Genomic DNA, 14,899 nt, shown 5'->3' with positions numbered 1-14,899 from the left:
GGATGAACTGGACAGAAGGGTGAAAGCACAGCAACCTACAAGTGCCACACATTTATGGGAATGTCTGCAACAGATATGGAAAGAACTTTCTGAAGAATATTTGATTCTATTGTAGAAAGAATGCCACTGGTCTGTTCAGCTGTTATATGTGCCAAAGGTGGCTACTTTTATGACTCCAAAGTTAGAATATATTTTGGTCTATAAATTGATTCCATGATTTCTTTTTCCACTGAATTTGTTTAGTTTTACTATGCTTTCATTTCAGCGTGCAATGAGACATTAAACTGCATAATAAAAATTAAAAAAAATTGAAAAAATGGGGTTTTCTAAAACTTTTGACCAGTGTATAGCTGCCATGTTCAATTTACTTTCAGTTTAGCCACAGATTAATCCTAATTACTGCATTTCTCACCTCTCCTGTCTTTTCTGTTACTGGAATGTTAGATTAGATGGAAGGGGGTTGTTGGATAATTAAGTCCTTGCTGGGACTACATCATGGGAGAATTTTATATTTGTGAATTGCTTTCAGTTCATACCTATCGCTCAGTAGATAAAGTACTGATCAGTCATATAATAATAATAATAATAATAATAATAATAATGATAATTTTATTTTATACCAATTAAATGAGTTGAGCCAGTTTGAGAGTTATCTATTCGTCAGTTGGAGGTGTCTTTGAATAATATTTCATATTTACAGATCCATCGGAGCAGGTTACTCTCCAGATTATGTCACAGCCGTCCATTATAGAAGGAGATAATGTGACACTAAAGTGTACTGCTGATGGCAACCCTCCACCTAGATCCTTCTTTTTTCACATTAAGGTGAGCCAGATCCCATTGTTTATCTTGCAGATGAGTAAAAATGTTTCTTGATCCACCAAACGGTCAAAAGAGACTTGGCACTTATGTTCACGTAGAACACAAGATTTTCAGGTTTTGGTGGTCAGAGGACCTCCCAAAATGTGATGATCTCAGGTGGAGTTTTGGTTAGATCATTTTTTGACCACATGTAATAACTGATGATGCCACATTATTTACCCACCTGATAAATTCAAATTTAGTTGAGTTTTTACTGGTGTTATAAAAATCTTGACAGACATAAATGTAAACTCCAGCTTGACTGGTTGACATATATTGTACTTAATGCATGCTTAATATGCAGTCACTGACCACTTTATCACATCTGTTCAGCTACTTATTAAGACTAATAACTAATCAGCTAATTTTACAGCAGCAACCTAATGTATTTAAGCATGTAGTTATGATCAAGACGACTTGCTCATGTTTAAACTGAGCGTCAACATGGGGAAGAAAGATGGTTAAAAAGTGTCCTTGAATGTGCCGTTTGATGGTGCCAAAAAGGCTGGTCTAAGTAGTTCAGCAGCACTGTAATTTTCCCACAAAGCCATCTCTAGAATTTACAGAGGATGGTCTAAAAAAGAGAAAGTATACAGTGAGCAACAAATAGCAGCAAATGTCTGTGTGAAGATTCTATGTTGATACCACAGGTTAGAGGATGGCCAGAATGCTTCAAGCTGATTGAAGGCAACAGAAACTCAAATAACCACTTATTGTAACCAATGTGCAATGCAAAAGAGCATTTCTGAAAGTGCAACACTACAAACCTTGAAACAGAACAGTATCAACTGTTCAGGCTAGTTGTGTTGGCATAATAGGGGGATATTGTCTTGGTACACTTTTGGCCCCTTAATAGCAAATTGAGCATCTTTCAAATGCCACAGCCTAGTTGAGTATTTTTGCACACTATGGCCATTCCTTTATGATGATTAAGGCTTTTCTGTGGTCCAACCTGATACTGTCAAGGTCCAACTAATGAAGTGCCCCGTGAGTGAATGTGGTACTTCTAGTTATTATTGTCTTTTTGTCTGTTTTTTTTTAATGGTATTTCTCTTAACTCCTGCTCTTCACCAGGGCACGAAAGTGCTGGTTGAAAATTCGGACAACTACACTGTAACTGCCATCAACAGAAAGGATACGGGTGAATACAAATGCTCACTGGTTGACAACGAGAAAGTGGAGGCCTCCCAGAACATTGTTGTTAGTTGTGAGTACTTATGACATAACCAGAGCTAAAGCATACTATAACATAACAAAGGACCAAGGACAAATGACTGTGGCAGAACAAACAAAATATAATGTTTCCCACCTGGAGTGAACATTTTTTAATTCCTGTTTATAACAAGGCACTTTGTTTACTGATGCTTTTGGGTTGTGTTTTTTTTAAATATGTTTCCAGCTAAAATAATATCCATAAATTTAAAATATTCAGAGGTACAAATTAGCTTAATCTACAGACATACTTAATCATCACTGATTAATTACACTGAATGAGTATGAATATGTTATTCTAGTGTTATTATTGTATCATTATTATTATCCTATTATTACCCCACACACCCAGCCATCCATGTGATGCAAAAGAAAATATGAATCATCAGATCTGGCCACCTTCTTCCTTTGCTCCATTGTCCATTTCTGATGCTCACGTGCCCGTTGTTGGTGCTTTAGGCGGTGGACATAACCCTAACTGGTTTAGAACCAGAATTAAGTTTTTCAGCAGTTTGGGCTATAGTAGCTTGTCTGCTGGACAAGGTGTAAAAACAGCCACAGCTGAAGTTTAGGTGCTGTTTTAACATTGTCCTCTATGGGCAAGGTGGATGGGGGAGGCTGCGCTTCGGTGACATTTCTTAGAGAGAACCATAAATCTTATCTCAGTGAGGATGACACTGGATGAAAGAGGACAACAATTTTTCAGACTACTCTCCAGCCTCAGTCTTTACAGTTGGTAATGTCAACATGCAGTAGTGGGAACATTCAATGAAAAATCTAATTCTTCATAAACTTAAACTGTTACTTTTTGAAAACCGTAAAAGATATCAAAACACAGAGTAATACCTGAAAAGTTAAAGGTCTTGGGGCCCATTAAAAGTTTTGCGTTTTTCTCTAGCTCAAAGTATGCTGAAGTAGTTAAGTTTCAATGTAGGGTGGGTTTGAAGAGGATTTATTTTTTTAAAAAAAATCATAAGAAGTTTAAAAGTTACAAAAAAAAGTAATAGCACACCTCACCAGAGGAAGCTGAACATTTTGGTATCAGAACTTTTTTTGTAGCACAAAGTATGTGGAAGTAGTTAAGTGCCAAAAATGTGCAGCAGGATAACAATCATGTGAATGCTTAAGAGAAAGTTGGCAAATGGCGACACGGTGAATGAATACTATGAATATAATTAGAAGGTGAATCAATAGAGAGTGTGCTTTGGATAGCACAGGATGATTACACTGTGAAATAGACGTCATCTATAAGTTTTCAGAAAACAGGTAACAGGAACAGAAAATGACACTTTACCGCAGTGAGAGCCAACAGACTGAATCAATGGCAGTTTTTTCCTTTGGCCTAAAACGGCCAAAATGAATGAAACACTGTGCTATCACACTAAAGAACAACAAGTGCTATACCGTGATAAAATAATAAATAAACAGTAAAGAAATACATTTTTAAAAATTAACAGAATTGAACTTACTTGACTCTTTTTTTTCTGTTGTATGTGTTGCCAGACCTGGACCTAAGTCTGAGTCCCACTGGAGAGGTTGTGAAGAACGTTGGGGAAACCCTGTCTGTGAAGATAGAGAAGAGTACCTCAGGTGATGCTAAAGAGTTATGGAAAAAGGTAAGGACTGTGTGAATACATTGTTTTTCAGAAAAGAGGCATTTAAAATATTAAAGTAAATGAAATTGTTTGCAAGAAAAGAAGACATTTTCTAACTGCGTCTTTGTGTAATATGGCTGTATAAACTCCATGTTAGCTTCATGATATTGAATTTCCACTTAAGCTAACATTCCTGTGACCTTGAACAAGAGCAGTGACTAAAGAGTAGAGAACTATTTGATATCATCTGATTTACATATCTATTACCTGTCCTTGGTAGGGCCACATGCAAAGGCAGCTGAATAAGTAAAACTTAACCAAATTTGGTGATAAGCAAATGTATATTTTGCTGTTTCACTTACATTAGAGTTAAAGGTCCAGATTATTAAAACATTGACTGTATGTGATGCTGCTTTGCAGAATGGAAAGATGGTGAAGAGACCAGAGTTTAGTAATTTGACCTTTGCCGATGCTGGAGACTACATCTGTGAAGTTTCACTGACTGGTCTGACACGACGTCAGAGCTTTCAACTAGTCATAGAAGGTGAGGAAGAATGCAGTCTTCACACACATTGATACTTGGCAGGACCACTTGGCTTCATATTTTAATACACAATACTGGGGTCGCTGTAGCTCAGGTATTAGAGCAGGTCACCTACTAAATGGAGGGTTGGTGGTTCGATCCCAGTCTACTGTTGATGTTATTGTCACTGAACTTATAGCTTTGAGGCTTCTTTCATAAATTCTCTTGAACTTTATACCCGATGCACCTTCACTGTAAGATTTACAAGGGCATAACAACTCAACAATGTTTAGTTTGGTTGTCTGAAAAAAAAAAACTATATGTTGTAATATTTTGTAAATTCAATTATGTTGCATGGTCTGATGCCAAAGATAATAATGTAAAAAAGAAAAATAATGTGTTTGTATCAGGAAAGCCTCGGATCACCAACCTTACTAAATATCGTGCTGCTGATGGCAAAGACACAGTCCTAACCTGTGAAGCTGAAGGAGTACCAAAACCCCAGTTCCAGTGGAGCGTCAATAACCCAATAAAGGTAAGTGTTGTCATCGTGTTTTAGTACCTTAAGCACATGTCCAGTTAGACAATGGAGAGAGTATCAAAGGGTGGGTCGATCCCTGGCTGCTCCAGTTTATGCAGCTGTAAGATAAAAGGAATAGAAAAGTAGCTTGTATGAACTCCTACCAGAATGATTTTGCTCGATGGGTTTACTGTCAGATTTATTTACAACAGCTTGTGCTGCACAAAGTGCTTTACAAACTAAAAAGGAACTAAATAAGGCACATGCATGACAATGATACAATAAAAATATAAGATCGAAAGAAAAATACAATAAGATAATAAAAACAACTAAGAACAACAATGACTCGAGGCTATTAAAGCAAACAAAAAATTGTTCAAGTAACATGTTCTAGAAGCCAGTCCAAAAAAATGTGTCTTCAGTAGAGATTTAAAATTTTCCAGTGTTTGTGAGTCTGGGACCTGCCACAGAGAAGTCTCTGTTGCTACAAGATTTAAGTTTAGACCTTGAAGTGGATAACATGTAGTCGAAACACGTTCAGAGACATTAGTTGGAAGGTATGGCTTTACCTTGGCTAGCTGTCTGAGATGGGTAAAGCTACTTGACTAGTGACTACTGAACTCAACTGCCTACACAGTTTAAAGGAACCATGAAAGTACACATCAAGGTTTTTAACATTTGTCTTACAATGAGCAGATAAAGGGCCCAGAGTACTGTCGATATTTACTAACAGAGATGCCAAAAATAACCATTTCTGTTTGGTTTTCATTTAGTTTTAAAAGATTTAAGGACATCCACTGTTTAGCGTCTTTAAGGCAATTAGTCTCTTCAAGTCATCTGCAAAACAGTAAAATAAAAGGTTATACTATGAAAAAATAGACCCCAGTGACAACATACCGGGTCAAACAAGGCTGGACCCAAAATTGACCCTTAATTCACCCATAATTAAGAGGGGCTATTTTTGAGCCATGTTCATATAAAAGGTCCTTCCAAATAAGTATGACTGAAACAACTGAAGAACAGATCCTTTAAGGAGGATATCATGGTCAACTGTGTCAAAGGCTGCTGCCAGGTCCAACCACAAGAGGGCAGCAGGTCTGCCAGAACCCACAGTTAATAGAATATCATTAAAAACCCCTAAAAGTGCTGTCTCAGTGCCGTGTAGTAATCTAAAACCAGATTGAAAAATTTCAGAGATCCCATTAAGCCTGCAACTGTGAGTAGACCAATTTCTCTAAAACATTTGAAAGAAAGGGGTGCTTTGAAATTGGCCTGTAGTTAGCCAGAACAGTTGGGCCCAGACTGTGTTTTTTTTAAAAAGGGGCTCACCTATAGCGTCTTTAAAACATGATAGGGAACAACCTGTAACAAGGCCAGTGTTAATTAATCTCTGGATATAAAGACCAGTAATATCAAAAATATTTTTAGTACACTTAAAAATTAATTTAAAATATCAGAAAATCCTTGATGCTTTCACAGCTTAAGTTAATTATCCCAGGATCAAGAAATGCGACACAAAATTGACACACTATTAAACCATTAGGTGCTCGTCTTTTAGGTGCTGATCAAACTTAAGAAAAGTTCTGGTCATAAAATCTGAAAACTCTTGGATAAAGTGCTTATAATTGTGCAAAGGCGCAGGACTATTCAGGTGTAGCTCAAAAAGCTGGATTTCGAAACTTGAGAATGAATAATCCTGCACTGCTTTATGGCAACGGAAATGGGTGTTGAACACTATAGCTAAACCAGCACCACTAGGTCTGAGGGAGGCTGAAGAATGAGCTGGAGGAAGAAAAAGCAACAGACTTGTCACGTAGAAGCCACGTTTCTGTCAAAAATGGAAAATCCAGCTGCTGTGACTTTAAGTCATTTAATACAAACATCTTGTTTGCTGGTGAGCTAGCATTTAATAGAGCCGGGAAGGGTGCAGACGTTAAAGTATGAGCAAGGGTGCGAAGATTTGTGGGATACATGCTATGTCCAGAGGACCGAAGCTGCTTAGGAAAACGCGACACAAAAGTGACACACTATTAAATCGTAGTGTGGACCAGCTGATCCAATGGCGTGGGATCTCTAGGGGCAACAGGCAGAATCCATCTAATAGTGTACTCATCTGGTCTAGTTCCATAAGAAGCACAGAGATGAGCCCTGATTCTGGCGAGTGTACTAGCCAGCTTTTCCCGTTTCCTTGGGTGCTTCTTCCAGTGTGTAGCATAAGGACATGAGGATCCTAGGACATTTTGAGATATTATATATTGAAAGGAAGAGAACTAACATCATGACACCATTATGTAACTGACAAAGAACATAGAAAATATCCTGTAGAATAGTTAAGCCAATACAATGTGTTGTGTGTGTGCCTTCAGGAGGAGAGCTCCTACATCAATGGCAAAGTGATTCATAAAATCACCATAGTCCCCAAGGAGAACTTGACTATCACTTGCAACGTCAGTAACCGCCTGGGACAACATGCCGAGACAATCAGTGTTTCCTCTGGTAAGTTAATGCTGTGAACTACTTAGTTGGTTGGCTTTATTTTATACAGACGTGAGGAGTGAGAGAGGTGTGATAATTCTGTGCAGTGGATAACTAAAGTCAAACAGGTTTGAACAGACATCTTCTCAATATCTTTTAAATTCCAGTACTGTAATGCTGCTTGAAGAGAATCTATCAGTCTGTACTAGCCTAATTAGGCAGCATTTATAATCCAATACCAGCTAAAATTCAAGCTGGTCCTGATCTCTTACTGATGTGTGATGTGTTTCTTAATCAAAAGTAGTGTATTTCAATCTATACCTTTGTAATGAATACAAGACATCAGATTTAATGTTCTTATTGTTTGTTATGAAGCTATATCTATATACAAGAAATAAAAGACCTGAAAAGTCAATAGATATATTCAAGAAAATATTCGATTAACAATCAAAAGCAAATATGATTGATTGGAAAATATTAATACAGCTGCAAAACATTCTACAGTTTTGTTATCTATCTTATGCATTAAATATTTAAAGTTGTATTTTTATTTGCACCACCCATGTCCTTCAATGTGAAACTTTAATGTTTTCCTTTCTTTGAGAGTATGGTCAATTCCTTTATTTAAATGTAAATTTCTACAAGTTATTTAGATCTGTTATCAACCGTAGTAGTTATTTGCTGATTTAAACTACTACAGAATGTGTTTATATAAAACTTGCACTTACAATTAGTGGAAAAATCTTTGATTTCCTATTCTGAGACTACATTTGGCCAGCCCCGTCTCCGTTTACATCAGTGCAGAATTTTGTTTGGCTTTAAGAAGAGTGTTTAGACAAATGGTGTTGGTCTGTTTTATTTAATTTCTTTTCTTTATTTAGTTCTGATATATTCATTTTTCATTTCAGTTTTTAAGGAGGAAAATAAAGGAAGAGGTAAGTGATTTTGATTTTCTGTGCTATTACCTAATTTGACTTTCTTGAAATACATAAGAAATTATACATAATTGCAAGTTTAACTGCTCAATGTGGGTTCTGTGATTAAGCCTGGGCATGGTTCCCATGCCCAGGCTTAATCATCCAATTTAGGGTCAAGGGGGTCCTTGTCACATGTATTATAGGGCAAATGGTAAACAGGTGTCCAGTCAATCACAGAAAGAGAGACAACCATTCATGCCTATGGCCAGTTTATAATAGCAAATTAACTATCCCATCACTTTTGGCTATGGCAGAAGGATTTGAATTCAGGGCCTACATGCTATGAGGCAACGGTGCTAACTGCTGCAGTGCTAACTACTGCACTGTGTTGCTGGTTATATTATAAGATGCCTATTCTTTTCTATTCATTATTCCCTTAATATATAATGCATCTTTAGGCTTTAGTGCTTTGGTGTTATGAAATGCAACATTCCACTGTGGACTGCCATTATTGCCGTCTTGCAATCTAAACAGATTGTTTCATGTCACTAAAGTAAATGTGAACAAATCTCAGAATTATAAGCATTGCATAAAACAGTAGACCTATCTGATAAAATTGCATTGCTTGAGCAAAGAGGATCTCTGTAGTTCAAGAATCATTGTGAATATGCTAAAGAAGACACATTATGTAGTTTTATCACAGCTCAACTTGTTTGTGTGTGCATGTGAGCGTATGTGTTGGCATATGATAATTTTAAGCTGAAGCTGTTTGGTGCTGTGTTTACAGGATCTCGAGAAGATCGGGACCAAGCAAAGCTCATAGGGGGTGTTGTGGCAGGGCTCGTCCTAGTTGGTATTACAGTGGGACTCATCTGCTGGCTCTGCAGTAAGAAATCAAGGTATTGCCCACAGTGCAGTGACTCACAGGGCAGGGTCAAAGTCATTCTGTAGGTGCATCATAATTTTATATTCCTATTTTCACCACAGACAAGGAACCTGGAAAACCAAGGAGGAAATAAATAGATCTCATGAAAACGAGAAACTAACGCCCATTGACTGTGTTTAAAAGGCACTAGCTGAAGAGGTAAGCATTTGGTTGTGGAAAGCACATGTGCAGTCAGTTTTAAAGGTAAATGGTTAAATTAAAACCTAGTACAATTCCATTCCATGTCTCATTTCTTTAGGTTTCTCTAAGTTTGGCCATCTGCCCTATCATTTTATCTTAGGAGGTGGATGATGGACAAATAGCTTTTGAAAATTTCCCAAGCTAAACTGAGCAAGAAATTTTAAACATGCTTTTGCAAACACCCTAGTTTTATTTTGGATGCTTGCATATTTTACTTTTCATGAAAGCGAGAAACTACCAGGGTCAAAATTATTAGCCTCCCTTATGTTCATAGCTACGTCCTTTCTGACTGCTAACACCGTGCAGTCATTTGCAGTTTTCACCAAGTCTCACACATGTCTCCTGAGCAATCCCAGGCTGTTCTGCTTTGAATTTCTCAAGCTCCTCCACATTTGATGTTCTTACATAGCGGACCTTGGTTCAGACTTTTAATGGGATTCAAGTAGCAGCTTTGTGCAGGCAGACAGAAACATTCGCTTTGGTCTTCTGGATGTAGTTCTTCAGTAGGAGCGACGTACGTTTTCAGTCGTTGTTGTGTTAGAAAAAAACCAATGACCAGGACCCAGTTTTGCTACTGACTGCTTTAGGTTTCTTTCAAAATTTTAACATATCCCTCTCTCTTGAAAAATGAGATTTTCAATCTCAATGAGATTTTTTTACTTAGATAAATAAAGGACTAATAAAATAAAAATTCCCAATGATTCCTTCCACCTTAATAAGATTAGCAGTTTTGTTTACATTATCAAGGACAAAGGATTACAGATCCACTGCACAGCCAACTCTATTGAGAACTATGTGCTTGCTATGTGGTCTTGTATACATGTTCAGAGGTTTATATGTGAAGACCTATTCACACGGGTTAGTTGCTGTATCCCACCCTCCCAAGGTGTGTGTCATAGGTAACATAAGTGAATTAGATATGGAATAAAATACATCATATATATAGTCCTTACTGTCTTTTGCATCGCTAAGAAAACTGTCCTTGTGAACTGGGAAAAAAAGACAAACTTTACAAATGAACTTACAGACTACTTTAATAGTACAGTTTAGAGTCAAATATTCAGTCTGTTACTGTTCTTATTGTCTTTCCTTAGGGATTAATAAATTAAGCTGATTGCCTGTTCTGATTGGAGAAACACATTGGAGAAAATATCTGCTTCCTCAAAAACAATTAATCCCTAAGGACATTATGTGGTTACAGTGTCTTCAAGAAAATTAGACTGCATTAAATTAAATAATACAATATATTACAAAGTTATGAGAAATAGCTCTAATGTATACAAATAGCTCAATTATAAATATCCAGAAAATTACAAAGATATATATATGTCAATTAATATAGATTGACATTTTATTTTCTTATTTTCACTGTAAATAAAACGCATGTAACTATTGCACTGTGTACTGTGAATTAGATGGAGTTGCCGCTCAGTAGATTTGGGTAATCTCAGTCTCTCACTGAACATGCTCCTCTCTGACACTGCCTTAAGGGAGTCTGGAGAGACAAATGTTGCAGGTTTTTATTGCTGGACATGGTGCTTACTGGGTCCAACCTGGGCATGGTTGCTGGCCTGCTTCCTTTAGGGTTGTGGCCTGCGGTGCCCTCTTCGTGTTGCACTGGGGGCTCATTTAAAATAAATAAATAAATAAAGTTACATTATTTACAATACATACTGAAAAATAACTAATCTAGGTCTTCTAGATGCAGAAAACGTGGTCACACAACAATACACAGTGCACAACAATACACTACACTAAGTTGTAGTGCCTCTTCACCTCACTGTGCAATACCTTTTGTGCAATACTTTTGTAAATAGTCAACAGTGCAATAGACCTCAATACTTGAAATGTGCAATTCACTTGTATTTTTATTTTTTATTCCTATTTATTCTATTTATCCCCTTCGTATATTTTATTTTTATTGTCTCTGTATTATATATATGTGTGTGTGTGTGTGTGTGTGTGTGTGTATATATATATATAATATTCTGTAACTCTGTAACTTCTGTCGGTGCTGTGCTTTTTTGGAAATCAAATTTCCCAGAGGAACCCACCCGAGGGATTAATAACGTTCTATCTTATCTTATCTTATATATCACAGCAGTGGCTTGTGCTATGGCTCAATAACATTTTTTTTAATCTGGAAGGATTAATCATACTGACCTTAGTAATTTTTTTTCTAAAATAATGCTGCTGCTGTTGTGTGCCAATAGAAATACATTCTTTTCTCAAGAAACTATTATTTTTAGAATTGCTATGTTGGTATGTTTGTAGTTTAGATCTTGGTTTTAAATGATTTTCTGACTGCTGAGTAGTTACAAAAAAAAGAGACTGAACTGATCAGAAGCGTTTGAATATTTGTTTGCTTTCAGAGGTTAGATCTGATTCAGCAAAACAAAATAGTTATATAAATCTGGATTTGCTGAATCAGACCTCAGTCCATCCTTGTGATATATTAAATTCAATTCAGTTTAAGTACTAACTAAAATAAATTGATATAATATTAAATAGATATTTAATATTCCATGTAAAAATATTACATTCACATGAGTAAGCACTTTTGCAAAAGTGGGAAGGAAAAACTCCCTTTTAACAAGAAGGCATCTCCGGCAGAACCAGGCTCATGGAGGGGCGGACTGCCATGATTGGTTGTGTCTCATATTGGAACTTCTGGTTTAGATAGCTCTACGTCTGTGAATCATTGTCCACGATAGGGATTTAAATCAAATCCGTTCACTGTTGTGCTCTCTAAGACTGTGAGTTTGGAAAAAGTGTTGGTAGCATTAGCATCCTCCTGTGCCTAAGTGAGAAAGAGTGACAGGAAAGCTGCAGGAAAGAAATGATGTCTTACTGTTGTCTGTGTAAATCGGTTGGATATTCTTCTGTCAACTAAGCTTCTGTGTGTAAGCTTCTACTTTTTTTTTGTGGATCTGTGCAGACAAATATAAATTTTGATGTACCTCTACATCATTTGCAGTCATCATTACTAAAATACATGTTCATCATATTTCAGTTTTGGCTGGCTTGACACGTTTCTCCCATTACTTTAGGTTATTGCTGCACGACACTACCAACTGGTCATCTGCTGTGAGCTTGAAACTTTGTTTATACTATAAAACTATTTGTTTCTACCTACTTTTGTTTGAACAATTGAATTCTGACAACCAGCCCAACACCAACAGAACACCTGTTGGTGTCCTTCTGCTCTATGGATTTCTCCTTTGGTTGCTACCTACCCATAAATGGTTTCAGAAGGATTACACTAAAGAGACCCGCTACAATCGACTAGCTCTGGATCTTTTTCAGCTCAGCCAGAAAATAGCCACGCTGGAAAGTTGGATTTCCATCTTTCACCAAAGATGGGAGAATGAACTGCTGCTGGACTCCCTGGAAAAACCCACCCTGTGTCAACCCACCAATACTTCTGTCACTCCCTGCAATTGTTCATCTGTCAAAACAAAAACACAAATTAATTCATCAATAAGCGGCATGTCAGCACAGCTGATACATTCATCAGGGAATTTTCAAAGTGTACATTACCATTCCTGTTATCCTGTGATGAAATGATGGACAACTTCTCTAATACAATTGCTCATGTTATTGAGATTATTGCTCCTGTAAAAACTATTGATATATATGGTCCACCAAAAGCACCCTGGAAAAATAGTGAAAGATGGCAAAAAACACTGCAGGAGAGTTGAGAGAAAATAAACTACAAATTAATTAATTTAGAAATCTATGAAAAATGCGCTATACTGCTAGAATAATTAAATTAACCAGAAAATCCTATGTCTCCCAAGTGATCAACAATAACCAGTCAAATTCTGCTTTTTTTTTCATCCACTGATGAAGTATTTTATCCCTCCAAAACCATGCTAACTGAATTTCCTTCAGTAAATGAGTGTGATGAAATTAAATCATTTTCTAAATATGATAAACGGCTCTCTCCACTCTGGTAAGCAATCATTCTGGTGACAGTGGGAAGGAAAAACTACCTTTTAACATTCAGAAACCTCCAGCCGAACCAGGCTCAGGGAGGGGCGACCATCTGCCTGAACTGGTTGGGGGTGAAGGGAGGCGATAAATGCTATGAAGAGAGTCAGAAATTACTAATAACTAAAAATTCAATGCAGAGTTGTGTATTAACACACAGTAAATAAAAAAGGTGACTGAAGAGGAAACACTATGTGCATAATGGGAATTCCCCAGCAACCTAGACCTATTGCAGTCTGAGGCCTCAGATCCAGCCCTAACTATATGCTTTACAAAAAGGAAAGTTTGAAGCCTAATCTTAAAAGTAGAGATAGCATCTGTCTCCTGAATCCAAACTGGAAGCTGGTTCCATAGAAGAGGGGCCTGAAAACTGAAGGCTCTGCCTTTCATTCTACTTTTAAATACTCTAAGAACCACATCCACAGTCTGAAGGCTATTTTACACTGAATGTGCTGCATAAAAACAACAGAAAATTCAGGTTTTTCTGGATCCAAATTTGTTGTGGAACCTTGGCATAATTTTGGATAGGGATCTCAATTTTGATAATGCCATGAATAAGGTTAATGCGATTACTTAATTATTCTATTACTTCACAAGCTCTCAGTGGTTTGGGCATCCAGTATATCTCTAACCCAGTCAGACCTCTTAGGTCACCAGGTTCAGATCATTTAACTGTTTCCAGAATCAGATCTGAGTATGCTTAAGGTGCTTTTAGGTACTGGGGTCCTCTTCTTTGGAACAAGCTACCTGCTCACCTGATCAGTTACATCTGTGTGTAAATTCAAAATAAGACTTCATCATTGTAGGCCTGTGTAAATAAAGAGGTTTTAAGTGTTATTTTGTTTTGCTTCATTCAGTTTTGTTTTATTCTGTTTAGCCAATTTATTTATTTTTTTACTGTGTGAAGGCATTGTAAACCTACTGTTTAATGTGTCCTTATTTTCTGTGTTAAGCAAATAGTTCATGTAATGAAATGTAGCAGCCTGGGATCGAACCATAAGTCTTCCAATTAGGAGATGACCTACTTCCACAGACACCCCAAAATATGCTTTTAGTTTGAATAAGCCTATTTTTTGCAGACTTGGACCCAACTGGGTCTTGGCTCAAATCAGAACAGATTTGGACTGAAGGTGGGGACAGCAACTGAACACTGGAGGGGGAAAAGATGAGAACTACAACCAAATGCAGCCAAATGCCTCAGCAGTGTGGGCTAGACCCAGCTCACTCATCTTGCATGTACTTCCTTATTTTTTTTTCTTTTTCTATGTGTAGAATTATTTTTATTTTCATTTAGTTCAGTTATTTATATTTAGTTATATATATTTTCCCATTTGAAGTGAACTAGCATGTAAGAATTTCATTGCTGAGCGTAACCACTGTTTTCCAGTGTATGTGACAATAAACTATTAATTCTTGATGGAGGAGGATTTTAACTTGTTTAACTGACTGACTTGACTTCTTCTGGCTTTGACATTACATGGAAGGACACTACAAGAAGATGGACTGAAATCTGCAGTTTTCTTCCCACATCTTTGGAGTGAACAATGAATCCACGAAGAAGCCATTAAAAGTCGTTATTTTTTACAATTACTTTGAATAATTATAATGTTTTAAGGCTGTAAAACCCCTCACTACACACTTTATACGCTTTTCTCAGACAGGCATGAACATTTTCAC

At 36.9% G+C, this 14,899-nt stretch overlaps 1 protein-coding gene across 2 annotated transcripts in view; it reads left to right on the top strand.

Moving 5' to 3' along the window:
* Positions 1 to 14,644, top strand: part of alcama (activated leukocyte cell adhesion molecule a) — a 37,511-nt gene extending 22,867 nt beyond the window's left edge. The window contains exons 7-17 of one of the 2 annotated variants that reach the window (XR_014922461.1): positions 701 to 825; positions 1,936 to 2,068; positions 3,577 to 3,689; positions 4,089 to 4,212; positions 4,602 to 4,726; positions 7,078 to 7,207; positions 8,095 to 8,121; positions 8,891 to 9,002; positions 9,091 to 9,187; positions 12,280 to 13,598; positions 13,655 to 14,644. Coding sequence is in view for 1 of the 2 variants with exons in the window: in XM_085469616.1 (XP_085325742.1) it covers positions 701 to 825; positions 1,936 to 2,068; positions 3,577 to 3,689; positions 4,089 to 4,212; positions 4,602 to 4,726; positions 7,078 to 7,207; positions 8,095 to 8,121; positions 8,891 to 9,002; positions 9,091 to 9,169 (968 nt within the window). In the remaining variant the exon portion in view is untranslated. Of the gene's footprint in view, positions 1 to 700; positions 826 to 1,935; positions 2,069 to 3,576; positions 3,690 to 4,088; positions 4,213 to 4,601; positions 4,727 to 7,077; positions 7,208 to 8,094; positions 8,122 to 8,890; positions 9,003 to 9,090; positions 9,188 to 12,279 lie in introns of both variants that reach the window. The other variant, XM_085469616.1, reaches the window with a different exon arrangement.
* The last annotated feature ends 255 nt before the right edge of the window (positions 14,645 to 14,899 follow it).

This window comes from Copadichromis virginalis, linkage group LG10 (assembly GCF_057382275.1).
Source record: "Copadichromis virginalis isolate Kocher_CV1m ecotype Utaka linkage group LG10, C_Virginalis_male_GT1.1, whole genome shotgun sequence".
NCBI classification, from domain to species: Eukaryota; Metazoa; Chordata; class Actinopteri; order Cichliformes; family Cichlidae; genus Copadichromis; species Copadichromis virginalis.
This window is presented reverse-complemented; position numbering and strand designations above follow the sequence as displayed.